The sequence below is a fragment of the Anoplopoma fimbria genome, chromosome 11, assembly GCF_027596085.1.
Source record: "Anoplopoma fimbria isolate UVic2021 breed Golden Eagle Sablefish chromosome 11, Afim_UVic_2022, whole genome shotgun sequence".
NCBI lineage: Eukaryota > Metazoa > Chordata > Actinopteri > Perciformes > Anoplopomatidae > Anoplopoma > Anoplopoma fimbria.
Window position 1 is genome coordinate 1,857,120 of NC_072459.1, and position 12,812 is coordinate 1,869,931.

General features: G+C 41.0%; 1 protein-coding gene across 1 annotated transcript in view; it reads right to left on the reverse strand.

The window, feature by feature from the left end:
* The window catches only part of LOC129099110 (voltage-dependent T-type calcium channel subunit alpha-1I-like), a 105,720-nt gene that overhangs the window by 66,143 nt on the left and 26,765 nt on the right, over positions 1 to 12,812 (reverse strand). The window contains exons 2-3 of the mRNA XM_054608279.1: positions 5,149 to 5,260; position 1 (exon numbers count right to left, since the gene is read on the reverse strand). The exon at position 1 is cut by the window's left edge and continues 133 nt beyond it. Coding sequence (XP_054464254.1) covers position 1; positions 5,149 to 5,260 — 113 coding nt within the window. The remainder of the gene's footprint in view (positions 2 to 5,148; positions 5,261 to 12,812) is intronic.

Here is a 12,812-nt window from a genome sequence, read left to right on the forward strand (position 1 = left end):
CCTGCAAGGAGACAACAGGAGATAAAGATGGAGGAAAGTGAGAAAGAGATGCATCACATACATTTAGCTTAAAACACATTATAGGCTCAAGCTGTTGGCAGAGCTCCATCTTTGTCTTTTGTTTTTCTTAATGAATGAGGAGCACTTGTCATTTCTGCTTTCTCCTTTTTAAAAGCACTGCATAGTGGTTAAGAGCAGACCTGCTGCTGGAAAAGAAGACATATCTGGCTAGAATCCAACAAAATAAAAGACTGAGAAAACCAAAAGGCACATGTGCACACTTCTCATTCATCAAGTGATTGTTTCGGCCGACCCCTATCTATTCAAATACCTCAAAACAATCCATGACCTTCAATTTTCCACATTTCCAAGGCAGTCTTGACACTTTTTAAGTGTGGCCCGTTCACACTCCACAGCAGACCCATCAAAGATCTCACAGGACCCATCAAATTAGCTCTTTTCCATCCAACTGCCCTTTAAAAGCTCACAAACTATCATCTAATGGCACACCTACAGAAAGTGTGATGTCCAAGACTGATGTGCTCTTAATCTGTTAGTGTGTGTGTGCTCTCTAGTAGTGACTTTACATAACCACTGGTGTATATTGCTTGAACCAAAGATACTGTTAACATGGTGTTTTGAATGGCTTAAAGGAGCTAAATGTGTGTATGTGTGCACACTAATGCAATACCACACAAAACATATGGGGCCCAATGTGAACCAACCCACGCTGCAAGACTGGAATCACAAAACAAGAAAGACATGAAAAGGAAAAAGAAAGTGAGGGAGATCCAGGCCAAACCTCAGAGAAAACAAATATGAAGACTGAAGAGGCAGAGAGAGATAAATGAAAGAGAGACAGATGAGCTCATATCTCTGCCATGTCCTGCTTGCATTATTATGTTCAGATCACTAGCTAAACCTCCTATTATATTTTCAGAACACAACTCTTCCCCAGTGCTTGGCCCTAGGCTGTGTGACTGTGTTTGCTGCCTTGTTACATATACAACATTTAACTCAAGCTGCTACCTCTTGACACAGAGACTTCCAAGGTCTGGAAATAAAAATAAAAAAAAGCAAAAGCTGCTGCATAGCTGTTTGTTCACAACTCATTGTTCGTGATTTGGATTTTACATGCTGACAAGCCTTTGCGTTTGTTCTCAACCTGTAATCCATCTCCAAACTGCGCACAAAAGCGCACACACACTCCTACGCTGTTCCAAATAGGATCATATTTTCGTTACTGCTTGCTTTGCTGACCATGAAATAACCAGTTTGACCCAAATTGCAAGAATGTTCACCCATTTAAATTTCTACTTCAAACATCTACAGATAGACTCAGGGAAACAAGAAATATACTAATATAATCAAATGTAATCTAATCTGTCAAGTTGAAACAACCCAGTTTATAATTAAATCCATAGATAAAAATAAAGAAGGCCTAAAATTCTGGAAGCATACAGAGTTTAAAAGATCACAAGAACTTTCCAGCTAAACGTTGCTCCAGTCTGCTACAGTACAGTCAGTACATATGCCCTGGGAAAAGAGTCTGTGCACTCAACAAACCCGTTGACACTAACCAACACACATGCTGCAAAGGGAAAAACAATTTTCCACAATAACTTTAAGGTTATTACTTTTTCCGGGTTTCAGGCAGAAGTTAAATGACAAACTGGAGACTCAACAATAACCCACAGCAGGCTAGGAAACACTGATATGTGATACATTTGGACAACTGTAGTTATATGCTTCAGTTGAAGGAAAGAGATATTTTTTAAATTCAGCATTGATAAAAAATTGCAAGAGGGTGTTTGTAGCTATAGACAACATTGAAAGAGTCAAATAGTGTGTGAAATGTTGTGTTTCTTCATGTTGCAGCACTGGCAGTAGCAGGAGATGATGCTTTCTCCTAGTCAGAAATAGCAAGAGTCAGAAGATCAATATCTCTAATGGCTGAGATGGAAAGGAGTTGGCGGAAATTTGTGCCCATGACGGTGTGTGAACTTAAGCATGCATGTGTGTGCGCAAGACTGTAAATGTATACATCTGTGCCTTTTTTTTGCACTTTGGGCTTTGTATACCGGCAATTGGCGAGCCTTGTAATGCATTGTGAAGTCGAGATGTGTGTTCCATCCCCGCTCATTCAACCACACACACACAGACGCAGCACACCGGGCTGGCAGCATGCAATTGGAGAGGCTGGAAGATCAGTCTCACATGCTGTTTAAATGATGTTTTGATAAATAATGCAGCCTGCACGCTTCACATGTAATCCGACGTTGGCTGCACCAGTCGGATCCCTGTCGCGCTCCGCACCGAGTGAAAGGGGAATGAATCCATCATAGTTATTTGTCACCACCGCCAGCTTCCTCCTCCGTCAGCCTATCGGGTTTTATCGTCACATCATGATTTGTAAAGAGGTTGAGGCTGTCTTGTGATGGGGTCTTTCATGATTTGAAATAGGATCCGGTGTGGAAGCTACCTCATATGCTGTCATTGTACTTGGCGTGAGGAAAGGACGTGGTAACTAGATCATCAGGATTAAAAATATATATCTGTGTCTTACTCTACTTGTGGAATGAGTGAATGATGAGAGTAATCAATGTTTCATTCAAGAGTAACCATGCAGATAATGTTCATTTCACACTCACTGATAAACAGGGCATTGAAATATTACCTCTCTGTGTGTTTTCTGATCATCTGAAGCTAGGTATAATGAGCCCTAACCCATTCAAATCGATTTAAGGTAGAAAAACAACTTTCCATTTGCATGTGATGTCTATGTAAACACAGACATGATTTAAATGTGTCCAGAGGCGGCTGCAGATGACCTCCACCACCTTACTGTACAGTATCATCTTTTTTGACTGCAGCTTCTGGCTGTGACCTTGTTTACTTCTAGGCCGGATAATCTCTGTTCTTTGTGGCGAGGTGTTGAGATTTCGGCCTCTAAAACCTCTTAGTGCGACCCAAAGCAGTGGGGGGGAAAAAAGAATCAATTTGCTTTTCAAGAAACAAATTCCAAGATACTTAGAATAATTTACAACCTTAGTTATTTTTTTAAAGAAGACAATATTATCTTGTCTTTTGAAGACTTACTTTTCAAAGCAGTAATTATCATATCAAAGTAAATTATCAATCAAAGCTGGTTTATAGAAGGAATAGTTGGACTTTTTGGCGAAATACAGTTGTTTGATTTCTTGCTGAGACTTAAAAGAGAACATTTTATATCACCATCACATCTGTATGGTAGATATGAAGCTACAGCCAGCAGCCTTAGCTTAGTTCAAAGACTGGAAACATAGGGAAACAGGAAGCCGGGCTCTGTTTTGGTTTTTAATTTACACATCATATCTCATTTGTTTAATCCGTACAAAAACAACCAGTTGTCTTAAAGTCTCGTTGCCACTTTGGTTGCAAGGAAACCAGTGAAGACATATTTACCATACAGCCATGACAGAGTTATTGACAATCTATGCAACTCTTGGGAAGAAAGTGAAAAGGTGTATTTCCCCCAAATGTGAAAAGATTCTTTTAAGTTTGATTGTTGTTTTAGGTATTGACCACAGTGTACCACACAGCACCTACGTCCTCCTCTACTGAGACTTTGAACCCCTGAAGTCCAGCGCTCTGCCTTGTTAGGAATCCCAATTTAACCCAGTAAACAATTACGTGACATGATCCTGGTGTAATGCATACATTGTTTGCGGCTGCTACTTTGTCTCTTTCCTCCAGGAGGTGAAGTGAGGATTTCACGGTGGGCCAAAAAAGCATGTGAGGGCCACTCTAACAATCTAAGCTCTGTCAGCAAAATCCCTCCTGTTACCATTAGCAACCACCAGAACAGGACCCCTCACACTACCTGGGGAGACAATATGCTTGTTAGAAAGACAAAGCATGGAGGAAGGGAGAGAGAGAGAGAGTGTAGGTTGGGGGAATGGGAACATAGGGAGGAGTGAAGATGGTATTGGATGGAGAGGTGGGAGGAGGAGGAGAGATGGTGAAGCAGGAAGATGTGTCGCACAGTTTTAAAACTGCAGTGAATGCTTATTTGCAATCTCTGCACAATGAAGAGAAAATCCGATGAGATAAATAAACCTATTACAGTTTGGTCTGGGGGGCTTTATTTGATATTATAATCCACTCTAATGTGCTGTAGATATGGCAGAGCAGCCAGTCAACATAGCAACAGCACATAGGACTCACCATCAGCACACACCTCACATGCAGCTTACTGGGGACAGATTTTCAATGTCAGGGACATTAAAACCATCAACAAAAAGCATGTGAGGCAATATAAGGTCATCCTTGTCACATCTGAAATTGCCTGCCAAATTAACTTCAATGAAAAGCAATTACGACCCCTGAGGAACACACAGAGTCCTCAGCCAGTTGGCAAATTACAGAAGTAACACACAACCCACATCAGCCCTGCTACACGGCTCACAGACAGAAACTAAAGGAAAATATTGGTAATTTGGCAAAAAAGAAAACAACAACATGAGGGTATTAATGATGAGAATAGAACTCGACCTGTCACTAACTCTGTTGCAGGATCAATCAAGTCAACAAGCAAAAGCAAGTCAAAAATATTTGCTTTTATGGCAGTCATCTTCAGGAGGTGCACTGTTAAGTCCCTTTATGTGAAAACCATGATCATTTAGAGAATAACCTCCTTAAAATGCATCACATGGGTTAATGTGTGGGGTCAGCTGTGGTCACATGCTTTATCAAGACAGACGGTGATTTGAACAACCGTCTGCAGCAGAAGAATTGAAGCCTATGAGTTTAACTTATAGGCTTCAATTTTTTGTCTCTACAAGTGTATTCTCATCACGAAATGACAAAATCACATGTGGATTAATAAGACTATATTAAAACAAGCCAAGTCCCAATTCCCTGTTCAGAGATCAGGAGAAAATATGAAGCTTCCAAGAGGGAAATATTCCAGCTCAGTGTTTGCCTGCATCACAGCTGGAGAAACAATGACGAGAGAAGTGGTGGGCCGCTCTGAGTTTATGTCAAATAATTGATTGTTTGGTTCCATCTCTTCATCAATGCGCCGACAAGATTTTCTTTCACACACACACACACACACACACACACACACACACACACACACACACACACACACAGAGGTCTGCTTACCTGCAGTATCTGGCAGCGGTCCGAGGTGCAGTCGATGTTCTCACAGGGCTGGTACATGCCCAGTGTCACACAGTTGAGCAGGATCACCATGATGCTAATCCTCTCGAACCACGTATTAACAGGACTGGGGTTAAGGAGCATAGCAGCTGAGGAGAAATGCACAGCCATGCACAAAATGTATACAATTCAAACTGGGCTGGATGGATGAACAGATGGGCCGTCTGTATGAAATCAAACAATATGTATATGGATTTTGATACAGCATGAGATCATCACCTGACTCCTGGGTTGGTCTTTTTTCTTTCTTCAGCTCTTTACTTTTGTGTTGTTTTACTCCTACAATACATTTCTCCTTCACATCTGTCTCCTCTCTCTACAGCCTTTCAATAACTCTGGATATATGAGAAGCGTGTTTCAAATCTCTGACGGATGACAAACCTAAAATAAGCATGCTTACTCATATCTGGCTATTTATTCTGTGGTCATTTATTTGACACTTATCCCTCGAACTCTGAAACCCTCCTCATGCCTGCTAGCTTCAGGGTGCGTTTGTTTTAACTCCCACATGGGCCGAGTGGGTGGTGGGATGTCTCCGTGTTAACAGGATGCCGTGGTCCTGACATGAGGAGAATGTCCCAGCAGAGAAACAATAAACTTCAAGGTGAGTAAACGGCTCCAATACAGATAAAAGGTGCAGATAAAGTTTTCTTTTAGATAATCAAATTGTACGTTAGATTATTTTCTTTTTCGCCATAAAGACAGTTTTGTTTTGAATATTATCCTTACAGAAATATTGCTGCATATTGCCACAAATAAAAAAGAAAAATATACATATATGCCTGGAAAAAACAGTGTTTTAATGTTCCAAAGTATAACCAAGTGTTGAAACAGACAGATTCACATCATAAATATGAGGACTTGCGTAGCTGACTCATCCACAGCATGTAAGCAACACACCATGTGAGCTTAGAGGTCACGCATCCACAACGCTGCCAGTGAGCAATTCTTCAATGAAAATGAAGATGAGAATATTTTTCCAGCCAAACTTATTTTTGCTTCACCACTGGATGAGTCAGTAAAAAAAACAAAAACCTGACAGGAGTAAATACTACTGTCTGTCACAAGGCACAAAACACCTTGTTTGATATTTACATATATAAGGGATGTGAGATACAGCAGCATGGGGTCAGATTTATCTGAATGTCATTAACAATATTAAATTAAATAAATGTACCACCGTGTCACTCTGCAGGGTGCTTACACCTGCACAACCTCCACCGATGCACAGGCTGAACTACAGCACAGGCCTCCGTTAAGAGTTGACATAAGGTGATTATTGTGTCATTTTAATGCTTTGCAACGATGAATTAAACAGAAAAGGCGACTTCACATGCTTAATTTATACAGTATTATGCATCGGATAGTGGGGAGTGTGTGTGCCTCCTATAATCACTCTCTAGCAGTTTAAATGTATTTTACAGCTTTTCACTTCTTTCATATCTTAAGCTGTCAGCTTATGTTCTTTCAGTTCTATACTCTATCCTCTTAACTCTTATTTTACGTATTTCTTTGTATTCACACAATGAGCTTTCAGGCTTTTGTTCTTATGAACTTTGCACTTACAGAACTTGTAGTGGGGATGTGGGAAATGTGTCTGTAATTTGTCATTTTGACATTTACAATAACCTCTTCAGGAGCCGCCATTGTTTTTAGAATGAATGTGTGATATGTGAGCATGCAAGCCTGGTGTGATCTCACGACATCAGGAGAATCCAGCTGCAGTACAAGGTGATGTTTACACACCTCAAAATGGTTTCATTACATTGTTTAAGGATGAAACTAATAGCAAAACTGCACCGCACATCCCTGATCTGCATTTACATATCTGCACAATATCTTCTACACAACAAAAAGCTCAAAGGAGCAAAAATAAATGTATATAAAAATCTCTAAAACATCCACAAAAACCTAATAAACTCCTAACTGTAAATAAGTCAGCATTCAGGATACTGTATCTGTGATCTTATGACTTGTGCATGAGAAAGTGTGAAAAACATCTCTCCTCTTTTCCCTTTACAACGAACATCTAATGAAATGCTTAAGAAAGTGTTTTAAAGACATGTGCACATGGTGTCCACTTAAATCACAACAGTGGAGAGTTACATCCAACCTGCCTTGCTCAGGGACACACTTCATTTCTAATTCAACTGAATTTTTAGGGAGAAAATAAACAGATTTGAAGCTCAAGGATTTTCTACAGAAATCTTAAATGCACTCTTCAGAAAATCTTAACCAGAGATGCTTCGTGGAACACACACACACACACACATTCACTCACACACACACGTACACTATTTGCTTTTATGCAGAGATTATGTGGATGCAAACACATTTGTTATTCATCTCTCCTGCACACACATGCACCATTCTCCATGAATCTGTACGTCTCTCCATCCTGCAAGCTCTGCTATCTCTTCAGCACGGTTCTCTGGGGTGAAAACGGTGAAATGGGGAGACATAATATTAGAGCGATGTGTGAAGTGAAATATTTTTTCATGAATTCTCCAGACTTCTCTCGTCTCCTTATCTAACCAGCCAACCCCTTCTTTGAAATACAGGTCACCCCCCTTTTGGGTTACAATGTTGTTTCCTTGCTTACTGTAACTATCCTCCCTATAGATCTTTTCATTTTTCCAGATGTCCCCTCCCCCTCTCTTACTTCTACCTCTCTATTTTCTATTTTTGATGGACAATTTGCCCCCCCCACCCAGCAAAAACAAGCTCAAACACTTTGGGACACATTAAACCTTCGACAGGCAATGAAAAATCAATCAGGTTTGCGTGTGTGTAAATGTGTGTCTTTGTGTCTGTGTCTATGTGTGTGTGTAGCACAAGTAGAGAACCTGCCCTGAGGTTCTTGTTCTAGCAAAGCAGGAGCCAAGAACAGAGGCATGGTGTGAACTCGCAGAGAGAGAAGGAGTGAGACAGACAGTCTGAGAGAAAGAGAAGACACAAGGCGGGTAACAGAAGGAGAGAAGCTGTATGCTGCTGCACAATGCCTGTTTTGAACTTTCTCACCAATATCTCTTCACAGCTCAGAGTTTAGAAAACAAACATTTGCAGAGCAGCTCAGGTGAAAACGCACGACCTCTTCCTCCACATAACCCCCCCACTCCGACTGTGGGCTGTTCACCTTCAACCCATCAGGTCCGACAGAATCAGCAGCGTCTGCACCGACATGTGAAGTGACTCAGCGCCGGTTTGAGTTCTGTTTCTTTGTCATACCGACCCCCGTACCCTCTCCCCTCTCCAGGGAAATGAAGCAGCAGGCGGCTGACTCACCCCCAGCTGATTCCAGAGCGTCAGCTGACGGCTGGTCATGTCACTCCCTAATCGTGTTGGGAGGCCGATAACTGAGTCTGACACCAAGGATGCTTTGAGGTGAACGGAAGGGAGACATGCCGTTATTGAGCTTCAGCGTTTAATTAGATTTTTTTCTTTTAAAGCTATTACTTGTGGGATATTTACCCCTTAAAACGATGAAGGATCCGCCGCAGAGCGTCCTCGTGTGACTGAGGAGGCTCAGCTTGCATTTTTTATGGCTCTGTCTTTCTCTCTGTTTAGCATCACGCCTTCTCTCCCTTCCTCCTCACTCCTGTATGTCTAATGTTCTTAAGATGGGGACATGGCCTCCTCCTTGTCTTTACTCTCCTCTCATCACATTTTTCCCCCTCTTCTTTTTCTCCTTCTCGACGTCTCTACCTATTTTTATGCCTGTCCCTCTGCGTCAATACAGATTTCGTCAGAGCCTTGCCCTCCGCTTGCATCCCTTTCTTTCCCTATTTGGTGCTTTCCAACTTTATCAGGCTCTCTGTCCCTCTTTATAATAAATCATTTCAGGATCCTCACTTTGTGTTGATGATTCTCTCTTTTCTGTTTTTCCTCCTTTGTGATGCATTAAGGTACAAAAAAGGCAGAGCTAAGGAGCTCAAGTATGACCTTATTTTCCACACCTTTAATATGAAACAGCTTTAGAAAAAACAAATTATTCTAATCATCAAATGTAAAAATGGAAGGCCCTGGTGCATGTGTAAAACCAATTTATTACCTGAGTGCATTTCTTATTTATTTTGTCCATGTGAAAAGTCTCTATTCCAGTGCAGCTTTTAAACATTTTACAGTAGCAGCCTTAAAGCTGAGATTTACCATCATGTGCAGATTATTTTAACCTCTTGAACTGCTTCTAACAATTTATAGTTTTCACATATGGCACTTCAGTACTGACTGTTGGTCTGTTATCAAGTCAAATGTATTTATACAGCACGTTTCATACGACCGGCATAGACTCAATATGCTATAAAAAAAGCGAAAAAAGGAACATAAAAAACGATATTACAATTAAAATGGCATCCGATAAGAAGGTATTATTATCACACACAAACACAAATAAGAAATAGATTCTAAAATGAAAGTCTCCCTACAGCATTCTGAATGCTGGAGTTTATTTAACACCTGCTTTGTCAGTCCAGCAAAAAGTGCAGTTCAATAATCTACTTAGTCTACAAGAAATAAATGCATGAAGCAGCTTTTCAGAGCCTCGCTGAGGAAGCATCTCACTTTGGATATTTTCCAAGATGATGACAGGCAGTCTTGCTGATATTAGATATGTGCTTCAGGAAGTTCAGACCAGCGCCCGAGTTTCTGGCATGCTCACATGTTCTATGGACAGGGGAGTTCATAAGAGTGAATGTGGGGCCTCAGAGCCTCGGGGCCGACTGGTTTGTCCTCATCATGAACGGAGTTTTGGGTGTTTCAACCTCAGCTTTGTATCACTGCTTTTCTTCTGTCACGTGTATTAAAGACTGCTCCACACAGACTGAGAAGAAGAAAAAAAAAGTATTCACAAGTTGGCTGCATGATAAATTATTCACAAAAGTGGAAAGCCAAATTATTAAGCAAATTCTATTTCTGCACAAATGTTTTAAAATTAGTGTGTGTGTGTGTGTGCGTGTATGTGTTGGCATTCAAATCCATGAAAAATGTAGAAATGACTCTATTAAATGGATGCACCAAATCAACAGCCGTGTATGTGTGTGTATGTGTGTGTGTGTGTGTGTGTGTGTGTGTGTGTGTGTGTGTGTGTGTGTGTGTGTGTGTGTGTGTGTGTGTGTGTGTGCTTGTTAAGAGCAGGATGACTCATGACTGAATGAGTTATATGTAATCTACATTGAGTCTTTTCAACAGATCTCTCTATACTTAGTGTCTCAATGTGTGTGCATCCATGTGTGCGTGTGTGTGTGTGTGTGTGTGCGCGTGTGTGTGCATGTCGGTGTATGTGTGTGTGTGTGTTCCTGTAAAAACCCTGAGGATCAGTCTCATTCAGAGTGAATCAAAATGACAAATGAAATTCTGCTTCTCACTTTGGTGCAGACGCCTGTGCCTGTCTCATCTACCAATGACAACATGGCATAATGAGTCACACACACACACACACACACACACACACACACACACACACACACACACACACACACACACACGCACACACACACACACACACTCTCTCTCTCTCTCTCTAATGAGTTGTCCCAGTAAACCAGTACTTGCAGTCCTTAGCAATACACAAAAACAGACGGTCACAGACACACACACCCTCCTCCACCATCACCACTATCTTTGTGACAACCACTGTCCCATCTAGTTTGGTGCGTTTTCAAAAATGTACGTCTTAAAAAGTATCCATGTTGTGGCGACTATCACTGCGTCAGCTTCTCCGTCTGTTCGGCTGCGTGATGTCACCCACAGTAAAGCGGACACAGAGTGCGTCAGCCCGCTGTCCCTGACATCAGACAGTCACACTTTTGTTTTGACGCTGTAACTGTTGCATTGTGACCTTGCTTGCTTCTCTCTGTGTGTCCGTCTCTGTGATGAAGCAGGGAGGCAGGCTGCCATGGATCTCCCTACCTTCCTAACTCTGCCCTCATCTCTCTTTCTATCCCACTTCATTTCCCAGTGCCTTGTGGTAAGATTGATCAATGAGTCTATCACAGGCTGGTTTTCTCTGTCGGACTCTCTGGCTGCTTGGCCTCATTTTTACTTCCCTATCAGTCCACAGGCTTCTCTGTCCGTCCTTCTAAAGTCTCTGCCAACTCTCCTTTTTGTGTCTTATTAGTTGAGTCCTTACTGTGCCTGACCTCTATCTTTGTATTTCAGCTTTTCATCAAGAAGCCATTTGCTAACACATAACTGAGAACAAGAAACTTGCAGTCCAGCGAAGATTTGCATACCCCTTACTATCTATGCAAACAGCTGTGCAAATGCCCCCGTTTAACCTTTATTGATGACAGAAGAATAACCCGGAGAGTTCATAATGTTCACAAAGCCCTCTCTTGTGAATACCAGTGGGCAAAAAGCTCTCCAGCCAACAGAGCAAACACACAGCGGAGCACACAGAGTAACAAGTAAACCAGCGTCTTAAAAGCCTCAAGCAAACTGCAGCGTTTGTTCTGTGAGAGTTGCTGTGCTTGTCTCAGCAAATGTGACTTTCACTTTGCCAGCCCCGGAAAAACTTTGCTTATGAGGATATCCTCTCACTGCTGTACACACTTTCTGCCCTCCCATTCAAAACACCATTTGAGGAATTAAATTTTTGCATATTTTCCCCACACAAAAAAATCCGTCTTTGCTCAATAACAATGTTGGCAGTCTTTAAGATAAGACGTTCCTAAAATATAAAACGGCTTTTTGAAAAGTGTTTGTTATGCATTGAATAGAATTGGGTCTCAAATGTCCAAGAACCTCAGACTTGCCTTCCTGCACCATGAAAAAGTGTCAGGGTGTAAAGACCCTTGCTTTATAACTTCACAACTACACAGTCATGTTGCTAATAGATGCAGTACATAAAGAGAGAGGTTGATTATGGAGTAACTGAAATGGTGAATTTGCTTTGAAGTTCACAAAATAAAGGTGATAGAAGCTGATTGAATTCAAAGGCTTGTTCTTAAAATGCATCTTGATAAAAACATGCATGACTTGCTAAAACGAGCTCGATTTAATGTTATTGGTCCTAACAGTTAATGTTATTGGTCCTAACAGTTCAGTACTTTCAGCCATTCCTGCAACTTTTGCCATGGTGTGTGAATATTTATTGTTTGCACGAGCACTTATGTTGCAAACTACATTTCCCTCTAATGAAATTAGAATAAGTTTTGTTGTTTCTGCCAAAGAGTTTAATCAAATCATGGCTGGTTTTTAGTGCCTCTAGTTTTGTTGTATTAATTGCCCTCAAAACAAGATAAAAGTTAAGTGAATTAATTAAATTTACTCCACCTTTTTTCTGTAATATAACTTCGCGAGTTTCACACACAAGGACGTAGAAGATTAGAATTCGGTATATATTCCTGAAAGATAAATGTAGGCATTACACACTGCTCTTTAGCATGCCATGAGGGTACATGTCCACACAATGCCATGTCAGCATATGTTCAGCAATATGGAGACACAGAGGCTGTTTTTTAATGCATTTGAGCCCAAATACTTTATTTATAATGATCAGGAACAATGCCACAACATTTGTTCTAATTGGTCTTGAAATCTGGAACCGACATACTTTAGGTAAGTCTCAAACAGTACAAGTTTGAAACTGTTAGATCACATGACAAATC